The sequence below is a fragment of the Phalacrocorax carbo genome, chromosome 25 (genome assembly GCF_963921805.1).
Source record: "Phalacrocorax carbo chromosome 25, bPhaCar2.1, whole genome shotgun sequence".
NCBI classification, from domain to species: domain Eukaryota; kingdom Metazoa; phylum Chordata; class Aves; order Suliformes; family Phalacrocoracidae; genus Phalacrocorax; species Phalacrocorax carbo.
In genome coordinates this window covers 3,835,892-3,857,459 of record NC_087537.1, presented here as the reverse complement: position 1 = coordinate 3,857,459, position 21,568 = coordinate 3,835,892, and the positions used below count along the sequence as shown (strand labels likewise).

The 21,568-nt window shown below is 46.5% G+C and overlaps 1 protein-coding gene across 6 annotated transcripts in view; it reads left to right on the top strand.

Annotated features, from left to right (window-relative positions):
- Positions 1-21,568, top strand: part of KANSL1 (KAT8 regulatory NSL complex subunit 1) — a 101,522-nt gene that overhangs the window by 65,412 nt on the left and 14,542 nt on the right. For 5 of the 6 annotated variants that reach the window (XM_064473500.1, XM_064473502.1, XM_064473499.1 and 2 more), the window contains exons 3-7: positions 5,048-5,189; positions 10,285-10,389; positions 15,549-15,664; positions 17,139-17,334; positions 20,521-20,686. In XM_064473500.1, coding sequence (XP_064329570.1) covers positions 5,048-5,189; positions 10,285-10,389; positions 15,549-15,664; positions 17,139-17,334; positions 20,521-20,686 — 725 coding nt within the window. The remainder of the gene's footprint in view (positions 1-5,047; positions 5,190-10,284; positions 10,390-15,548; positions 15,665-17,138; positions 17,335-20,520; positions 20,687-21,568) is intronic. The other variant, XM_064473503.1, reaches the window with a different exon arrangement.

The following is a 21,568-nucleotide window of genomic DNA, read 5'->3' as shown; positions in this document are numbered from 1 at the left end:
GAGGCAATATATAAAAGCTGCTCGTGGGAGGAGGGCACGGGCGTGCCATTCCTTGGAAGTGGAAAGATCCCTGTGCATCTTCACCCAGAAGTGCTTTGTGGACAGCTTGGACTTGATTTTTATACATAGGCTTGGTTTCAGCACGTACCATAGGCGGAGGTTGTGTTAGGGAGGGCTTATCTCTATGGAGCTTGTCCAGCTTTTACAGCACCATGGCTGCTGAGACGACTGAACCAGGTCTAGCTCAGGTTGTACCGATGGAAGTGCATCGACTGAGGTGTTGCTGTGTTCATTGGCAGGGCTGTACTTATATTGCTTATTGAAAAAAAAAAAATAAAAAATAAGATGAGAGCACACGCCCCTTTCTGAGCTAGCTGAAGCCAAGCCGTGGGGTGTGCGGGGCTGGCTGCCCTGCCCCATGGCACCTCGCTGGGCCGGCGGGAGCGAGCCACCTTCCTGTCCTGGTGGCTCTTCTGCCTCTGAAACAGGGACGCTGCTGCCCAGCAGGAGCACCTGGCTGGTGGGTTTTGTTTTCTGGAGTTGACTTTGCCATTTATGAAAATGTTTTATCCCATGGTTGCCTATTTATTACTTGGGGAAGGACTGGAGCCCGTCCCAAGGACTTGGGCTGATGTACCACAGGATTTTTTTTCCCCCCACCCTTGCCCTTCTGCAGTCATATTAAACTGGCCGTTGTTTTTTAGGAAGAAGTGTTTACCTCTGAGAATTTGTCATGTTGATGAAATTTCTCCCTGTAGTTTCCTAAAGGCTGTGCATTCCTGCTGGAGAGGCGGGCGCAGCACACCGCATCGGGGAGCCTGGCGCCGCAGGACAGGAGCTGTCGGCACCAGTTGGAGGCTACAGCGACAAAGGGCGGCATTTGAGGTCTTCTGCCCTGGATGGGGAGAAGGATCCCATTTTTCCTTCACCCTCTTCCCGTGAAGCCCTGCAGCCTCCCGTGGTATTTATAACCCTGCGGCCTGAGCTTGGCTCAGCTTCCCGCTCGTTCTTCCTCCTCCGACCCAGCCTCCCGGCCCGCCTGGGCACCTTCCGGGCATGTGCGGGTTCCCTCCATGCGAGGAGACGTAAGGCTGCTAATTCTGCACGCGCGCACTATTTACAATAAGCACCATCTGCTTAAGTTTGCAGGACGCTGTCCTTGTCGGTCAAGCTGAGTGCCACGCCAGCTGGGCGCGGGGCGGCTGTCGCTGCCGTCGCGTCGTCTGCTGAGGCCGCTCTCCTGCGCACGCCGGTGCCTGCACGAGGGGATTGAGTCTACCTGGGAAATCGTTTTTTAAAAGGATCAGGCTCCTAAATAATTCATTTTCCATGCTGTTTCATGAGCTTCCCCTCCTGTCCCAGCTGGAGAGGCTGTCCCGTGCCATCCTCTGTAGCCTATTGTGTGCAAGCGCTTGCAATTGCATAGAGCGCACCCACGTAGCAGCATGATAAATGGCTTCCCTGGGAGGGTGCGGGATTTAACTGCTTTGCTGCTGCTGACATTACTCCCCGCAGCAGCTTTGCCTCTCGAAGCACAAAACCCGCTCTCAAGACGAGCCGTGCAGCCCGCTTGCAGCGAAACTGCTCTCTGCAGCCATCTGGCCGTCTCTTCAGTCATCGTCTTCGGCTTAATCCAAAACCCGTTCTGGGCAAGTGCAATAAAATTTTTAATTAATTGTCACGTTAAAGTCCCTAATGTTTAGAAAGAAAGGAAGTGGGGTCCCCCCCCTCCCGGAGCGGGGTGTCTGGCTGAGGTTTCAGGTGACTGCCGGTGCTGACTGCAGCAACTTCAGATGCTGTATTTTGTGTGTGGTTGCTACTTTCTAGAGCTAGTCGAGAAAATAACCATTCTTTCACAATATTTGTATAGAAATTAAAGCTAGAGAAGCTACGTAGCTTGTTACCCAGAAGGTGATCTACATGAGGAAAGTGCATGCATGTTGCTGACCCCGAAGGGTGCAGCTGAACAGGCTCTGAAAAAGGCTCAATTCTAAATATAGAGGACCACACTACGCTCAGTACTGTTTTGGAAAGTGTGGCTGAGCCATCATTATGTATCTTCCCCTCCACCTATGCTGCGGGGTGTCATGGGATGAAGTACATGTTACTGTGTTTCGCTTTCTTGGTTTATTTTTGGTTTAAATCCATTGGGTTTTTCTGGGGTAGGATGTGTCCTGATTTGAAGGCGAGGAGTAGGTCTGCTGCTGCTGCTTACGCTGCCCTGTTGCTTAGGAATCTAAATGGGCGTAAGGTGTTTTTTCTACTTAATCTCAATTCCTGTGTAATCTGAGCGAAAGAATGACATGTATTTAACAGTACTGTTGCAGCAGACTTAGGCACTTTATAGCGTTGCAGAGGCAAGCACAGGAGCTGAAGTTTGGAGGTGCTCTCAGCAGCTTTTGATATTTCTAAAACCAATTCCCAGTGCTACGTGGATCCCCAGAGAGCAAACTGAAGCCTGCTCAGATCTGGCTTAGAGTCCTAAACTTTCTAGGGGTCTGGATAGTCTACTGCATCCACAGATGCTGAAGATGCCATAAAAGTAGGCACAGCCGTTGCAGAGGTCTTTCCTCTTTTAAGCTATAAAAAAAGGTTAACTCTTCTCCAGTAAAGTTGTCCTTAGCTTCTGAAGTGAGAGTATGGCAGAACTTCACTGAAACTTGGCAGGCAGAGAAGTAACGTGGGAAACTACGACATAAAAACGCTGTCAATTTTGCAGGTGATTGAGTCGGAGCGGTGCCGCTTTTCCAGCAATCTCTGCAAGATAAGGGAGATCTGCTTCCCAAACACTGCTTTTCTACCCTCTGCTTTTCCACCCTCCGGTGTCGTGGAGGGGATTTTGTGCCATTTAGGCTCAGACTGGAGATCCCTTGGGGGGGGAGGGACCGTAAGGCTTGGAAGGCGTTATCCTTGGAACAGAGTAAAGCATGACTGGGCCGGAGATCTGGATTAGAGCTGCATGATCGGGTGATGCTGGGGTGGTGCTGGCAACTGCTCAGCCCATTGTAAACCAGATTAACCCTGTGGTCACTCTGCCTTGCTGGTGGGGTACGTCAGACCTTTACCCAGCCCCGGTGCTCAGCTGCCTTGGCCGCCTTTTGTCTCGGGCTCTGCTGACTGTATCCTGGGTGTAACTAATGGAGGATTAAGATCTGGCCTTGCTGTGGCATCCATCTACAATAAATATTAAAATTTCCACCTAACACAAGGTCAGCGTTGATCAAAATAGAGCAGTCGCTTTACACAGGGAAATATTCCAGAGAGGAGGACTTAAGCTCCTAAAAGTGCTTTGAAAATGGTCTCAGAGAGGGCTGGGAGGGCTGTAGGCAGCGGACACAATTGCCTGTTTTGGTGGAAATCTGGCCTCATCTGAACTGGCACTGAAGCAGCGGCGCCCACGCAGCCGGGAGGTCCAGCAAGAATATGGAGAATGCATCTTGTTCTACATTTGTGGGTTTCGCATGCAATTTGAAGGAACCAACTCCTCCTTTCAGGGTACTTCTATTAGTCGATTTGAAACTAGTAATAACCCTGGTGCTTTTTCTTTTTTAATTTCTTTTTTAGGCAAGTGCATTTGGTAGCAGTACGCCTAAATAAGGGCAGATGCACAGGAGGTGTAGATTCTTCTAAGAACATGATTATTGCTGTTGCTTACCATCTCTGCAGCTGGAGGTGCTTCAGTAGTAAATCTCATTTACCACGTGCTGCTTTTGGTAGAACGGCTGGCTTCAGCTTTGGAACGGGTTAATCTCAGCAGAAGACTTCTTGCTTAGATTTTGGAAGGAAAATCTGAACATTGCTGTGGCTCCCTTGCCCCGCATGCCGTCGCTGGGTTTAAAGATGCTATGGAAGGAGGGGGAGATGGGCAAAGGGAATTATTTTGTGATGAATTTCTTAATTGCCAAACATCCTGATGTGGCAAAGGCTTTGTGCAGTGGCACTGGATTTGTCCATGCAGTTTCTGCTGCTGCTTTGTTCCTGCACCATGTGGTGGTTTTCTTCCTTTCTGGGTAGCCTTAATTTTTATCCACCAGAATCAGGATGCTTAGGGTATCTTTTCATATTATGTCTTTTAACGTGGAAGAGCAGAGCCGTGGATTTATACGTACCTTACCGTCTTCGTGTTCCTTTCTGCCCTGGAGTGCAGTAGAAGAGAGTAAGGGTGGTTTTGTAACAGTTGATCGTAAAATGTAATGGTGTGGTCTGTGCACTCGTGAAAGCATATTTATGCTCCTGCAGAATCGTACTTTGTGTTTGCAGCAGGATAAAGAAGGTAGGAAATCAGTCAAGAGTTGCAAAGTGTGTGGGTTCCCCCCATGCACCCACGTGTGCTCGCCTTCTCTCACATTACGCCTCTGAGCCCCGAGATCAGGAGGAGTTGTTCACTTGGTAATTTTCTGATGTTTTTTCCTGGCTTCTTGTTTGCTCAGTCAAGCCATCAGATGCAGAAATCAAGTTTACTGTTGCCCGCTTTCCTTTGCAACACCTCGTTGCAGGGGAGCAGCTTGTGCAAGGCACTGTCAGCTCTGTTACTCGTCTCCAAACAGTGGTTACTCTTAAAACCGAATGATGGTGTGTTGTGAAACTTGCCACTGAGTTTTAATTGCAGCCACGTGGTATGCGCTGGTGTTCAGGCATATTTTGTGACTGATGACAGAGGTCTTTTTTTAAAGAGGCTATGTCAAGGAAGGGAGGGCAGATGGGTTTTGTTTTCTGCAAGATTTGGAAAAGTGGGTCTGGCAGATGTGGCCAGGTAGGACTGGAGCTGCCGGTTCAGCTAAGCGTGGAATAAAATCTTAACGCTTGCATAGGCAGGACTTCAATCACTGAGTACCAAAAGTTGTTTTAATACTGCTTTGCGGAGGCATGGCTTTTATAGCATGTCTGTAGTTCGGTTGGTAATTATTAGCAGTGGCTAGATGGTATCAGTCATGCCATTCAGTATGTAGCTTTTGATCTATCTGTCAGTTCTGCTGGGGTTTTTTGTGGACTGTATAATTAAAATCACACTCAAAATAATCCCCCCTTCCCCTCTCTGTTTTTCCAGGAGGCGAAGGGCAGAGTGGAGATGGGCAGCAGACCGTGCAGCCATCGTCAGTCGCTGGAATTGGCTCCAAGCCCACGTCTCGGACCTGGAATACCGAATCCGGCAGCAAACGGACATTTACAAGCAGATTAGAGCCAATAAGGTGAGGACCAGGAGTGCATTTGGATACGTGTGATTTTGCTTTGTCTGCCTCCTAATGGCTCTTCTCTTCTGATGCAGTGGAGAGTGCGTACACGAAGTCTGAAGCTTTTTTTCCCCCTGTACCTCTCAAAAAGCATATTGCACAGTTGTGACTAATTGCAATGCTATTTGGCATGGGCTGAGTGTAATTCTTTTCCCTGGTTCAACAGGGTGACATGAAGAGAGCAGTACCTTATTTAAAGTCAGTCTTTGGGTACTGAGCAAAACTGTTGCTTTTGCATGCCTGTTGCTGTTCCCTGTGCACTTTCTTTTCTTTATTTGATTTTTTTTTTTCCAAAAAAAAAAACAAAAACCACTTCCTATTCTTTCATTTTGGGAGTTGCTAAGATGGGGATAAGGAACAATTTAACAAGAGACTTACTGGGGAAGGGAGGGGACTGTGGAGGAAGTTAGCTTCAGATGTTATCACATAGCACAGGCTTAAAATTGAGTCTGTATCATAAAAAAAAAAAGACTGTTTCTAGGTGCTGACCTTTCTCTGTGGAAGGAATTATTGTTTTTCAGACTTGTTCTTAGATGGCAGGAGAATGGGGGGAGAGCAGAGAAGGGATGAGGAAGGAATTGTTATCGAGACTTGTACAGGCATGCACGTCTAAATGTCAGGCCTTGGAGGGAGGAATGTCTGGAGTTTGTGGCAAGAAGGCTCATGGTATTGCATCAACTTACAGATCCTCAGGAATTCAGGGTCCAGCAAGCAGTTTTCCCAAGACGGGTGGTGGGGAGAGAGGCGTCCAGGCGGGTAGAAAGCACAGGCAGGGGAGGGAGACTGGACTTTTATGCAGCTATGTAGAAAAACAGGCTAATTGAGTGAGTGAGGGCTATAAATGACTAGGTGGAAGAGCATGGCTTGCTGAACAGAATACATTACTGAGATTAGAGCAAAAGGCTTCTGGGAAGCGGACTGTATGTCAAATTAATGAACCAGTTTCAGAAAGAATCATCTTCCGTCTTAAACAAGCTGATCATGCAAGAGCATTTCTAAGTATAAAATACAAAATAACTAAACATTTATATGCTAAAAGTTAAGTAATGGAAGGAATGAGAAAATTCATCTAATGAAGTGGAAGATTCAGTGCTTTCGCCAGGTGACAACAGCTTGACAGACTTGTGAAACGGCCCGATAATGGCTACAGGCATCCCATGTGTGTTTGTCTAGGGCTGCGGCCTCTAGGTCTGAAAGGAGAACATCACGGTGTTGTGTCAGAGTTGAAAAGTACATGTGAGGTTTCAGAAAACAGGATGTCACCTTTTTTGATTTGTTCAAACAGAAACTCCTCAACTACAATAACCCAATACATGAATTTAAGATAAAGCATGCCACTTATGGCGGCAGAAGAGTTCAGATGTTGAGGATTTGGTAGTAGCTCTTCTGCCTGAACAACAAAGTGAATACCACATACCCCGTCTTTCCGATAGCACTTCTTGTAGATCACTGCTTGCACCCCCTATCGTTGTCTTGGTGCCACTGAGCTCAAGGATGCCTTGTAAAGTGTGTTCTGTTTTCATCAGTGAAAAACTCGGGGTAAGGTTCATAAAAGCAGCCTGGTGCAAAGATAGGAGACCAGAGAAATGAGTGCATGTTTCAGTAATACAAGAGCCTTGTTGGTATGGGTTTGGCTCCAAATTGTACAAGGACAGCGAGTAAAGAATTCGGAGACACCTTGTTTTTTCTATCAACATAACTCTGGCTTATTTGGCCATAAGGAGGTTAAAATGTAGCTGCTGCAGGAATTCAGAGTGGCTGTTCTGTTTTATTCTTTTTTTAGGTTAATTACTTTTATATGTTAAGGTTTACCTCCCAGTGTACCCTTCAAGAGAGATGCATTGCTTTGTCAAATCAAACTAAGAGAAGGACCAGGCAGTCGAAAATAACCTTCGTTTTGAAGGTACACTGCTGCCTGGGTGTCTCAGCAGTAATTGTGTTTTCAGCACATTTGGATCGGCTCGGTCGGAGCCTGGTGAGGTGCGGAGGAAAACAACAAATCAGTGAGCATGTGTTCAGAGTTAGTTGTAAAGTACTGTGTTTTCTGGCGCTTAAAAATAGCGGGCTGTTGTGCCTTCGATTTTGTGTTGGTTTTGAAGAGCGTGTACAGTTAATTTAAGGGAGTGGATGTCCGTGAAGGTAACAAGGTGGTTTTGTCTCTTTTCACAAATGTGCTTTGTTGGGCCTTTTTGAGATGGGGTGTGGCATGGTGCTGCTCCCCCCACCACGCAGAGTCTTTGCACCTCCCTGCGTGTGTGGGTGGCAGATGCTCTGCGTTCAGAAAGGAACAAACAGCATTTTTTTCTGTCTCTTACGAGCTTCACTTTTAGATGGAATAAGAGGTAAATTAAGATGAAGGGCTCCTGCAGGAATTTTGTGCAGTGGCAGACTTGGTTGAAATACAGTGATCAAAACTCCTTGAAGACAGGGTTGTTTTGCATATCCTCTCTGCAGGCCCAGGTTCAACATGTTCCCAGACCATCCAAGATGGGTTCGCTGAGTTCCCTTCAAGCTTTTGGTCTGATCTCTGTGCAGCCTGTCCTGTGGGGAAGGCTGTGCTCTGGTCGGAGCTGCTGAGTCAGGAGAAACATGTGATGATAAGGGTGGGATGAGAGTTAGGAGGAGCCTCTTGCTGGAGGAATTGGCAGCTCTCACATGAGTTTCCTATGTCTGCAGTGGTATGTCGGGCTTAGGGCACGAATAGAGGTGCTGCGGTCTCTGTGCAGGGCTGCTTAGGACACTCGGTCTCTTTCTAATGTGTCTTAATGTGTGTCAGTCCTCTTCCTCACCCATTAGTCCATTGGCAGAAGCTGACTATTGCAGGACTGAGAGATATGAGATCTGTCTCTGTATGTGGCTCTGAGACCTGTACAATTAACTTCTCATTACTCCTATTTTTATCACTAATTATGGTATTAAAGAAGCATCAAACTTGCCCATGAATATTGGGGTTTTTTTTTCCTTTTTTCTTTGTTTTGGTGAATGCTGGAATAATTGACAAGCGGTGGTCCTTTCCCTTTCCTGAGAGAAGAATTGGAAATTTGATGTTTGCCTTCTAATTCCTCTCTATTATTCAGAAATGTATAAATAATGGAGATTTAAAACTCTTAAAAGCAAAGCAGAGAGCATGAGCCCTCAGCAGGAAGATGCCATCCAACCTGCAGGTCTGTAGGTCTGCAGAGGCTGTCTCATGGGGTAGGAGCTGGGGGAGGATGACTGGCATGCACGGTAGGTTCGGGCAGTGCAGCTTCTGTACGAGGGGACGAAAACCAAAGCTGTGATGGTCACAGGGAAGGCTGTGTTAGGTGTTGCCTCTGCTTCAAAGTCACCAGTAAAGGAACATACTTCTAAACAAATAACCCCAGTATACAGAGTTAATGACTGCTCCTTCCTGAGGCATGGAGCAGCTCCCTTCATCCTCTTCCTTTAAACTGAAGGCAGAAGGCCTTGACGGCTGTTTCTGTTCCTGATGCCCATGCTTCCCCATCTCATCCTCTCACTGAGCAAATGAGAAGCCCAGTGCTTTCCAGAGCGTCGAAGGGAAGCGGTTTCCTTGGTTCCAATTCTGCATTCAGTCCCAGTTTCTCCCTTTTTCACGTCCACTGTCTCCTACACCTGACATCTGGAGATGACCAACCTCTTTGCTGAAGCATGCCTGAGGATGTTTCTAGAAGCAATGGCAACATGTGTTGGGTTGCTTTTGGAAAGGGTTCTTTCAAGAGTAGAGTAAAAGCACAGGAGTATTTGTTTGAGTTTAGACTTCCAGCCTCTCTCGTCCAGTAAACATCCTTCTGGGATGTCAGAAAACTCTAGAAAACGGTCATCATGTTTACTCTAGAAGCCAGCTACTTCCACATTGCTGGTCAGAGCCTACGTACAGTTGTATTTAGTTTATGAACTGTTTTTAAATAAAGTACCCCTGAACTATGGGCTACCACGACCTTTCTGGAAAGCCACCACGCTGTTAAATAGAAGATTGTGTCAAGGCATAAGATCAGCCTTATGAAACTTCCATGGCATTGGTCATGTAAGATTTGACTTTGTGGACTTTGAGGGAAGCCTTGTAGCTCTCTCCAATAAGGTGTTCGAGTTCCCTTCCAGCTTCAGTTTCTTGTGACACACCGTGCAACCTCCAGAATGATTTTCAGATGACTGATCTGCTGGTTCTTAATCTGAGCAGCCATTTCCATAGTTCCTTGCATTGACCAAATGCAAACTTGTTCTGGCTTGTCTTTGTCCTGGACTATATTCATGGCCTATAGGTTCCACCAACTCTCTGATCCCTTGCATGTTTTAGCCTGCTGTGTTATAATACAGCTTAGGATATGCATAATAATAATTTTATTTTACACTATGTTGTTCAGAGAGAAGGCAGTCCTGCCTTTAAAATAAGCTTCACTTAGAGTAAAACATAAACAGGACAACATATGTTAAGCCTGATAAAACAGTGCTCTGCCACTGTGCTTTGTCCCGCTAGGTTTATAGCAATGGCTTGTTTATCAGTGTTTGTCTTTCCTTATCGAATTTTGTGAATATCACTTCTTTGAAAAAATCTGCTCAGAGTAACAAGTTTGACTGTAGATTTTTGGCACCCGCTCAAAATTGTTTGCTTGGCTGTGGTGGCGAGTTCCACTTTGTACTATGAAAGCAGTCGTTTCCTGCTCTGCACTACAGCAAAATGTTCTGCTTGGGTTTGCTGGCGTGCAGCTCGCTGAACCTCCTCGTGTGCGGGAGGAGGGGAAGGGGTGTAGGAAGCAGGACGGCAGCAGTGTTTCAGCAGTTTTGCCCGAGAGGGAGCTAACTGTCTGCTATTAGTGGGCTGAAGGCATGTGATCTGGCTTCAGCCACTGTCCTTCCCCCTCCGAGTTCAGCTTCGATGTCAGGAAAATCCAGGCAGCAGGGGATTCGGTTTGGCATCGTGTCTGAAAAACGCGGTGGGAATGCAAGCCTCGCTGTGCAGCGGTTGTAGTTGCTGGGGGACGGTAGATGCACAGTTTCCCTGTTGAGACTGAAGGACCTGCAGTTAATTCCTGTTCCCTTCCCTCTCTTCCAGGGGCTGATAGTTCTTGGTGAAGCATCACCCCCTGATCCTGCAGTAGATGATGCGTCCCGTCCCGTTAGTGCTGAAGTTAAGCTGGAGCCTGGGGCTGACCGGCTGGTAAGTGCCAGCAGCAGAAGTGACTGGGTCCAGATACTTCATGTTCATGAATTCTGGGTAGGGAAGCTTCATCCTTTAAGCTGTGGTGGAGAGAGATGCTCGAACCGTGTGTCTGGCATGGGAGTGGCCTCCTGCAGAAGCACGTCTGTGTGGGACTTCATGTGGGAATTGCTGATCTCTTGGTCTGTGTAGCTCACCCCTTCCCAGGCTATTCTGGGGTTAATAAACGATAGGATTTAAACACCTTTTAGAACAGAGTTCCTCGGGGTACCTTTGTAATATGCATTAGCATTTTGCGAAGCTTAAAAATCCTAACTAATCCTTTTCCTCTAGCAAAAAAGTACCTCCAACTGAGCAGCAAAATTAGCAAAGGCTTCTGAAGATGTGGCTATTAATATCTGCCTGAGTGTTACCCCTTGGAAAGGGAACTAATGATTTCAGTGAGATGCACTGGAAACTATGCGGAGTGCCAGGTATTTATTATTTAATGCAGAAATGTAGGCCACAGACTAAAGGCTTGATCGTACTGTTCAGCCTGGCTGTGATTACTTTTGATCCTGTGGGACACGTTGACGTATTAAAATGGAGGATTTTGAAGTTGTGGTGTAGTACTAAGAGAAGGGTTGTCCCTGCGTGGTTCAAACTCCTGCTACCGAGCTGCAGCGCTGCTGCTTTTCTGTCCTAATGCCGCATCTGGGGAGAAACGGAGCTTCGCTGCAATGCGAGTGCTTGAGTTTCATAGACCAATATTCAATCTAGTTGGTGCAGATTAAAAACTTCATTAGAAGTGACTGTAAAATTGTACTTCGAGTGTTTTCTCCTATCACTGGCAAGACCTTGTCAGAGTTTTCCTCATACTGAATGATAATCTGAAATACTGTGAAATATTTTTATTAACGCCGGACCGCAAAGGGGTTATTACGAGTGATTGTAATAAAATGTCTCCTCGCTTGACACTGGCTTTCAGATGTGCATTTGGAATTTAAGTCTTTAATTAGCAGATTAGCTGAGCCCAAAACTCTGCTGTGTAATTTGGTACAGCGAACAGGTTTTGCTCGTGGCTGAAATAGTAGATGGTGCTTCAGCTGAACACAGCCAGGCTGGAGGAGCAACAAGAGCCTGGAGAGCCAGGAAGGACGACGGGGCTGCTCTGGATCATGATTGAATCACAAGCATTACACAGTGTCTGGTTTTGAACAGTGATGTCCGCCTGTCACAGAATCACAGAATTGGGTTGCAAGGGACCTTCAGAGATCATCTAGTCCAACCATGTGTGTTCCCCCCGTTTTCATGCTTTAGCCCAAAAAGCGCTTGGAGAATAATAAACAGGCGCGGTGACAGCGTGCTCTGATTCGCTTCAGAAATAGGATGCTCCTGCACTGATGAATTGGCTGTTATTTGGGAGCTAATCTGTAAATGGCAGGCTGATAACAGAGACAAACGATCAAATTTAGCAGTGATAGGAAGCATATTTTCTTCCTCATCGGTTTAAATCAGGATGTTTATCTGACATGAGTATATTTCCAACCTGGGAACCTGCAGATAGAAGGACTGTGTCCCACCTGACTTTGTCCTTACATATTAAAGACATTTTCCATATACTTACAAAATCATCACATTGTCCTTTTTTAGGTTGTCTTAGACATCATCTCTGTATGTATAGAGTTGTAAATGTCTGTAGATTTCTGATGTATGGAAAAGAAAACGCTTGCTTGGCCAGTGCTGTCTGGTTTTGCTGCCCACAGCCATCTCGCTGTTGCTGTGTTTACTCATTTCCTGCATTGTCCCTTTTGTCATCCCCTTCACTTGGGTGTGAGCTCTTCAGACAGAGACTTTTAATACTGCAGTGCTTGCACGATGGAGGTCCGATCTCTCTTGTAGGTCTTGGAGGTAACAGTGATACGAATAATGAGATACTGACAGCAGTGAAGACCAACATTTTTGGTGTAAAGCAGGCTGTAGGTTCCTACTCAGCACCTTCTCGGGGCTTCCTGCAGCTGTGCTTGCTGTTTTGGAGGGTAACTCCTCCTGAAAAGGACTTTTTATTCCCCTTCCACACCTGGCTGCTGGTGGACGCGCATATCACTCAACGCTGCCAGCTTCTCTGCAGCAGTGCTGGAGGTGTCAGCCACCAGAAATGCTGCCTCCAGGCACCCAGCTTCTACACCCGGCTGCTGGAGGGTTTGTGCTTAATTAGGCTTGCTCATAAGGGTGGGGTGTTGAGTCAGAGCCTTGATCTGCTCCAAGCCAGAGATTAGCCCAGAGACCATTCCTGTTGCATTAGGACACTAACTGGAAGGGTATCTCTTGGGCCTCTCCTGGAGAGTTGCTTATCATTTTGGCACTCTTTAGAATTATTAGGGTTTTTTTTCTTTTTTCTCTTCCTCCCAACCCCGCTACCCGCAACTGGCAGAGTAAGAGGCAGGTCTGCAATGTGGAGCGAGAGGAGGAATCCATTCAGTCTCATCCCCAGCTCCTCTTTGGATCTCGTCCACTCATGGGTACCTCCCTTGGCTGGCGTGAATGCAGGATACGTGTCCTCAGGCATTGGCTTGATATGTGGGATGTGGCTGATAATCCCTGGGAGGAACTAATCCTGTCGTCAGAGGAGGGAAGGGCTTTGCAGAGAAGGCCTGGGAATGTCTGTTGGAAACTGGAAGCTCAGTATGTGAATAAATATTTTTGCCTGAAGACAGGAATAACACGAAGCCCTGAAGAAGTAACTCGGCTGTTGGTATTGGTTCATTGCTTGCATTGCGAGTGCAGCGAGGGGGATGCACTTATCTTTTTCCATTTACCATTAAAAATTATTGATAGTGTGTCTGGGTAAGGCTTTTCCCTTCATTAGGGCTTTGTGTCTAGTGACAGGTGAAGGTCTTAACCCGTCTGGTTTTGGTTGGGTTTTTTGGGACTACAGGGGACATTCCTGGTGGTGGGTCATGACTACCTGCCAGCACGCAGCTTCTTTGCTGCCATGAGAGCCCATGGTACTCTGCAGGCTCCTGGTTTCGTGTGCAACCAACCAAGTAGGCTAAAGCTGAATCTCTGACACCCGCCTAAGAGTCCTGGGGATCCTAAAGACCTGGACTTCCAGACCTCAGGCATACCCAGACACAGAAGAGCTCGGTCTGGAGCATTGATGTGATCCTGGTGTGATGAATGCCCCTCTGGATCCTAGCCTGGCTGCCGAGCCAGCGCCGGAGGAAGGCACGGTGTTGGGAGGTGCATCCGGGAGGAGCTGATGCAAGAGCTCTGCCTCTGCTCTGAACGCTGGAGATGTCAGCTCTTGCAGTCCTGCTCATTCCCCTGTTGCTCATGTCAGAGCCTTGTTAGGGTACACCCATCTTCAGTCTGATAAGGTGAGCCTGGGCTGTTCCTGATAAATAGCCTTTAGATTGATGCTTTCCAGCTCCTCCGCAGGAAGCAGAGGGGTCACCCTCTATTCCTATCTTGAACCACCGAGCCAGAGACAGCTCTTGGAGAAGAGGTTCCTCCTTTAAGACCCTTTCTGGAGAGAAAAATAAATACCCTATTTCAAAAGAGCTTATGAGTCATGTGTACCCGCCCTCCTGAACTGTGGGTGCCTCCAGCAGAGGTGTCATGTGAAGGCTCAGCCTTGCTGAGCCTCTGGAAACCAGGGGGAAAGCGTTCACCTCCTGCACTGACTTCACCTCACCAGGGTGCTGCGTTGTGCTTGCGTAATGCTTCTGGTGCCATCTGATCTCGCCCCTACCTCCGTGCGCTCAGACCCAGCCTATCGGTCTGATCCCGTCCCTGCTCCCCCCCCCGGGAGAAATGCCTTTTTTTAGCAGAAGTCTAGAAGACACAGCAAAGTTCCTCAAACAGGCAGAAGTTGTCTGTGGTGTTAAAAATTGCTCTTCCCTTGGTGAGTCAGGTCTCTGAACCGTTAGTCAAGCTCTGCCATAGCCTGGTTTTAGTTGTTCATTGAGTTGGGGGAGTGATTGCAGGGAAGATCTTAATCAGTGCAATACTGATGCTTTTGAGATGGAGTGTGTGGCAAGAAGGGAGGCTGGCCGGCCGGCCATCTATGTAGATAAGTCAGACCTTTTCTTTTGTCTTTTTCACTAGCATTTGAACTTCACCACACCCTTGCGTGCACAAAGGGGGAAACCCAGCTAGAGAGACACTGGCAGCGAGCGTAGGAAGTGCTGCACAAAGGAAGAAAAGTTTAACCCCAGGGAGGAGGAGGAGTGTGTCTGACAACAAAAAGCAGGGGCTGCAAGGGTGAGACTGAGGGCGATGAGTGCCAGGGGTACGAACAGGCGCTGGACCACCCTGGCACCTGCTGGGGTGGAGAGCAGGAATGTCACTGGCGGGAGGTACAAAGCCATTGTGTCCTTGGAAGCTGCGGTGACGGTCCCCTTCCCCGCTGAGGCCACTTGCAAGGCGGTGTTAGATGTACAACGCTCAGTGCTGCAGCCACACAGTAACTGCTGCTCGCTGCAGAGCGAGCGGGTTTGTATTTCAGACCTAAGGCAGAAGGGATTGGGGAGCTCTGTGTCCTTAGCTTAGTTTTTACTTTGCTCTGCCAAAAAGGTGTTTCCAGCGCTGTGTTTATCGGGCAGCTTTAGCTTTATAGAGTTGGCCTCCTTACATCCAAAAACCACAGCTTGTTTGCACACTCATTTAAAATACTTTTTAAAGTGCTATTTGGACCATGTTTGCGCAGGTATTTAGTTAAATTGCAAATTCAGTTTTGCAAGTCTGTTCTCCTCTCCCATTTTCCCCCAAAGTGCTTAGACAAGGGCTTGCAGCCGTGCGGCTTAGAGCACATCATCAAACTTCAGGAGGCGCCTGCGAGGTTTACAGGTGGTTATGAACTTGTTCGCACTATTGAGACAAAACGCTAAAATCTCCTTAAAGACCTTGGCCTTTCATGCTCCTTAGTGGTTGCCTGAGGGGAATTGAAGTCCTTTGAAAGCACTGAAGGATGTGTATCCATCCTCGTGCCACAGCTGCTCCCTAAGCAGTCCTTCCGTCTCCGGCCTCTGTTCGCTTCTGAACCCTTGTTTTGAAATCCTTTGTGGAAACCCGTGGCTACAGTGCAAAATCCTCAACTAGAAACTGGGAATAAGACAGTTGTGGCTATTTAAGAAGCTTTTTTTAATTAATTTATGATCTTTCTCATCTTTCCTTAGAGCGTTTCTGGATCCCAGCCACTAGAGAACTTGGGTATTTCTGCTGCAAATACTCCTGAATCCCATCCCGCCAAGCCCTGTGGAGCACCGAGACCCGTCAATGGAGTTATTAACACGTAAGCTGCTTGCATAGTATGGGAGGAGTTTGATATTTATGGTCTTGACCAAGTCCCGTTGGAAACCAGTCTGTAACATGCTGGCGGGTAGTAACTGGGTTGGTAATGGTATAAATGGTCTCTCTTTGAAAAAAGTATGGCAGTAGATCATGCTTGGAAACATTTTTGAGGCGATGGTTTGCTTGAGGTTTTCTGCTGCATTGTTTTTCTGAAAATGGTATTAAACTGGGCTGTGTTTACATGAACGAGCCCTGAAGGCAACCATGTAATGAGCATGTTCAAAACTGTTTCTTTATGGGTATTTTTAATACACTTGCAAATTGTATGATTCAGAGGTACTAGTGGCCCACTTGCAGTTATTTTGCAGAAGTGTCTGTAACCACTGGCCCACTTTTCTGGAGATACTGAGGAACCCAAATCCCATTGATTTTGGGAGTAAGACTTTCTAACTTCTTTGTTTCTCCAGGCTGTTTTTGTTGAGTAAGTGTTTAAGTGGGTAAATGAAAACAAGTGAAGAGAATTCTTCTACGCTACAGGATGATTTCAGAGTTGAACCACTTGAAAACCCTTGAACATACAGTGCTTTGAAGCTCTGGTAGTGCTAGAGAAGCATTGCGAGCACCATTGCGCTTGCTTAGTACCTTTGGTGGGGATGCTGCAAGCGTAGAAAGCACTGATCAACTAAGTCATTGCTGCAGCTGAAACACTGCAGGCTATGACAGAGCCCTTTATATGCCTGTAGCCTTTGAACTACAGAGCCTTAGACCATAGGGCTTTAATGTTTTGCATTTTTAGAAAAGAAACACTTGTAAAATATACATCAAAAGGTCCCGTAGATGAGGAGCTGTGCTGGTATTTGGTAGGTGGCATGGTGTATTGATGCCATGGTAGGGCAGGGTTGCTGCGTGTGAACAGGAAAGTCCTTTGTACGTAAAACAGAAAGGTCAGTGTTAACATTGCACCTTTCTGGTGTCAGTGCTGAGAGTTGTTAGAGGCATAGTTCTCAAATATTAATCAGAATCAAGTTTACATTGAGGTTCAGTATTTTTCCTGGAAAATTATATGTCCTCTATCTTGAGCTCTCTGGCATTTAGACGCCTGAGAACCTGTTGTATTAAGATGCCCTGAACTGCAGTTCTGGGGGAAGCTGAATGCTAGGATTAAAGCCGTTCACGTCTAGAGTGGCTTTTGGTCTTGCTCTGTGTCCGGCTTTACGTACTACTTTTTGTTCAGAACTTCCAAAGGTATTTGGTCAAAGGTTCAGTGGTGGGAGAGAGCGGAAAAAGTAACGAAGTAAAAGCAAAAATTAGAGTTGGCTTAATAAAAGCTACTGCGTTGTGAAACTGCAATGCTTTAAACTCAGCTTAGAGTGTTTGCTAAGGTCTGAATGGTGAACCTGGCTGGTACCACTGGGTAATGTGGGACGGTGGAATGAATAACAGTATCTTTTGTATTCTCATCTCTTCTTGGGCAGTCTTCAGCCTGGCCTGGCAGAACATGCTCAGGGAGATGGCCAGGAAGCTGAGGAGCTCTTGCATAAAAAGCAACGACTGAACATGGTTTCTTCATCTTCGGATGGAACGTGTGTAGCAGCTCGCACTCGCCCAGTACTGAGCTGTAAGAAGCGACGGCTTGTTCGACCGAGCAGCATTATGCCCCTTTCTAAAAAGGTTAGTGCTGTTTGTTTGTCTCCCTGCTCTGGGGATGTTTGTGGTTATTAAGAGGGGGAAGAAAATCGTGAGGAAGAGGAGGACAGTGAGGCTTCAAAGGCTGTTGGAGAAGCAAAGGAGAAACAGAGGAGAAGCTTTTAATTTGTTGGAGACTTTCATTAGCTGTCATTGGGGAGGGGAGATGCTGAACTCTGATGTGGGTTTTTTCTAAAACCAACCAGCCTGAGGTGAACTTCAGGCCGGGTAGTTCAATATGGCACAGCCTGAGCGATCAAAAGAAGCTCTGAAAAGTCAAGTATCAGGAAACCTTAACTGTGGGCACAGAAATTAACACAGCCCCAGGAGCTCGCTGCTACTTGCTCAAAGGAAAACTGCAGTTGCCTGACCAGCCATGTGTGGGATGTCTTGCAAAAGGCCTGCCAAGGTGATCGTGTTCGCTTCCGCTGCTTAAGTTTGGAAATCTCTGAACACAGTGACTCTCTTCCTGGTTTTTTTTATTTTATTTTATTTTAAAAATTATTTTATTTTACGCTCCTCTCCACGTAGTCTTCCCTTGGCCTTATGGAGAATTCAGTTCAGTGGAAATACAGTTTATTCCCTGAATGAGGAAAGGCCATGCTTCGTTCTCTTTAGTTTCTCTTAGGAATGCCATAAACTGTCAGCTGGAGGATAGTTAGAAATTGAGGGAATAAGGACCTTGTTTGTGCATGCAGCTCTCATGATTGCAGAACCATAGATGGCAAAAATCCATTTACCTTTGAGTCAAAGTGTTTCAAATCAAACTTTACCTCAAGGCTTTGGGGGTTTTCACTCTGTGGGTGCTAGAGTTTTAAGGAGAAGCTCAAAAAGCAACATTTTTCTAAGAAAAATAGATTCTTGTTCAGTTGAGTTAGCTTTAACTGGTTACTCATTTGCACATTTATCTGGGGTATTTCTGGTAGACCTCTGCAGTGACTGCTTGCAGGATCTTCAGATATTTGGAAGTTTATAAACTGTCCTGTGGGTGATGCTGACTTGTGCACTCAGTGTTTGAAGAAGCATCTGTTAATTCTGTGTTAGTTTTTGACTATATTCATCAAATACATTTGATAATCAGAGATGGTTCAGAAGAGAAGTTCCAAAGGATAGAAGATATGCCAGATAGCAGAGGATTTCTGTGGACTCCCAGTTAGCTGAAAGCAAGCTGAGTGACGGCAAGGTCATGGTCCAGAAATACCATGTCCATTTGACTGCGCTCTTCCATCTAGCACCAAGTCATTGTGGATCGCTGTGACCAGGAAATACAACCGGAGAGTTCACTGTTTATACAACAGAGATCATCCATAGAATCATAGAATCATTAAGGTTGGGAAAGACCTCTAGGATCATCAAGTCCAACCGTCAACCCAACACTACCATGTCTCCTAAACCATGCCCTGCAGTGCCACATTTACAAGTCTTTTAAATACCTCCAGGGCTGGTGACTCCCCCACCTCTCTGGGCAGCCTGTGCCAGGGCCTGACCGCTCTTTCAGTAAAGAAATTTTTCCTGATCTCCAATCTGAACCTCCCCTGATGCGGCTTGAAGCCGTTTCCTCTCGTTCTATCGCATAACTGTGCCTAGTGTTTTACAAAATCTGAATACATCACCACTTGAAGTTTTTAAGTCAGGAGATGTCCTGTAGGAAAGAAAAAGGGGTTAAAGGTTGAGTGGGTCTGTAGCCTGCTTTGGGTTGCAGACAGGAGTGGTCTTGTGAAACAGGACGGGAAGGGACCTCCTGCAGTCACCACAGCACCCCCATGCCCCAGAGCAGACTGCTTTATCCTCATACCGTGCCAGACGGTTTGTCTAAACCTCCTTAGGCAAGCTATTTGAGTGCTTAGCTAGTCTTGTTTTTCAGACAGCAAAACCAAACAAACCAAGCTTTCTAATACAAGCTGCCTTGGCTGCCATTTGAAGTCATTACCAGTAGTCCAAGTCCTGGTGTAAACTGGTCAGCTCCCCGTGTCGCTTCAGAAGCTGTCCCCGAAGTGTGAAAGTTGATGTGGTAGCTCTTAATGTGGTCACCTCTACCCTAAACACTCCATGGGTCCTTCTCTTTTGCCACATAGGACATACCTTTTGATCTTGGTTGGTCTTTTTTTGTTATTGTTTTTCTCTGCATTTGGTGCACACATTTCTTGAAATACGTGCCCCAAACTGGGCGCAGCCCTCCAGCTCACTCTAGCAGTGCTGAGCCTCATGAGTCTTGCACAGCCATGCTGTTTATAAAGCCCCGTGGGGTGTTAATTCTCAGTAGTGGTACGACACTGGTGATTCATGCTCATCTTCTGACCCATAACAACCACCAGGTCCTCTGGGCAGAACTGCTGCTCGGTTACCTCTTCCTCCTCTTCACTGGCCACTGAAGCATCTGCTTGTTGTATTTGATTATTTTAGATAATTTCTCTTAATTTGTAACCATGAGTGGGGTTCCACCTCTTCAAGGTGCTTGCAGCCCTTGCCAGTTCTAGCGCTATTTGCTAAGGCTTAAGGGTATTCTCTCTTCCATCGTTCAAGTCATTAATGGAAATTATTTGAATAATACTAGACTCAGAACAGGCTTCTGCAGGATCTAGTCTGACACATCCTTCCATTCTGAGGGGGAATCATAGACTGCTGTCTCCGTGTGGGATTTACGTCCAGTTGTGCATCTGCCTTCAGTGGTTTCATACAAATGAAGTTTATATAAAGTCTATAAATCTGTGAATTGGAAGCCTGTCCTGGTTTAGGAAACAAGGTTGAAAACCACCCTTTTTCACTCTGTAAAGATGCCCCTGTAAGTGTCAGCTCTTGGCATACAGTGACGGCTCTCTGACCCATCTGGTCTCAAAAAGGCTTTTTTTTCCTCTCTGACAACTGAATTTGTGCTGCCTGATGGTTTTTATAAATGCGGTTTCAACCTAGATAAAACTAAACACTTCTAGTCAAATTTAGTAGATGTTAAACTGTCTGTTTTGGTGAGCAGGAGTTTTCAGTTGTGTTTATGTAAAGTAAAAGTGTCCTTTTATGAGTCAAGACTAAATGAACAGGTTATATACAAGGTATTTAAAAAAAAAATGCGCCTTTAGGATGTTATTCATGAGCTGTCAAAGGGGAATGTGTGAAGAGAGCCCTTAGACATGTTGACCTCTGATATGTTGACACTATTCTCCCTTCCCTTCCCAGGTTCATCGTAATAGCCTGGTGCGATATAGCTGTGATGTGAACCCTTTGTGTGCTCTGTGTGGCACTCGAAGCTCGACGACTCTGGAAATCCAGTATGATGCCCCTTTGCTGGAGCGCCTCTCCCAGCTGGACTCGTGTATTCATCCTGTCCTCTCGTTCCCAGATGGTAAGCACAGCACCCACGGAGCTGCCGGCGTATTGTCAGGCTGGGTCCTGAGATGGGGTTGCAGGGGATGCTTGGACGCACTCCGAGCCAGCTCCTCCATCGGGGCTCCCAAAGGAAGCACAGATCTGCTTGATCATCCGCGAATATTTTTAGGAGCAGAGCATTTACTGGAGCAGAAGCGTTTGGGAATGTGTCACACCTGAAGTCTGTTCTGTTATGCGCATGTTTGTTATCTGAACCTGACCTGGAGCCCCCTCAGGGTGGGGAAACCAAGCGGTGCCTGGGAGTCTGTACTGGGACCTGGGTCTCAGGCTTTGTCTTTGTTGCTATAAACCACTTGAGAAATATTTGCTTTTGCAGAGTTCGTTCATCTCTATAAAATTATTTGTGGATTGGTTTAAGTCACAGGAAATTTTTTTTCCCTTGTAAGGAGTTGTAAGTGATCTTCCATGGTTCAGAGGGTACAGTAAGAAGGGATGGCCCCGTCAAGACATTCATTTCCCTGTGTTATGGTATTAGGATTTATCATCATTAAGAGGAATAACTAACCAACCATGACTGTGGGGTATTCACAGATTTCGTGTGTAGGGACTTTTCCCAAGGGAAAGGAAGTACTTTCCAGAGCCTTTTCCTTCCAAAGACGCCAGATTAAATACAAGCTGGTTCTTTGATGAAAAACTCTTGGCTTGCATAGATTGGTGTCCCTCTGTCATCTTTTTCCCGATAGCAAAATACTGGACCACAAATGATAGGAACTGGTCCTTTTATTAGGAGAGCCAAGGAGTAAATAGATCATAGCGGTTCCTTTCCTCGGTAGGAGCACCTGGCTGCTCGAGGCGTAAAACACCAGTAGTAATGCTGGGAGGAAGGTGTGTGTCCCTG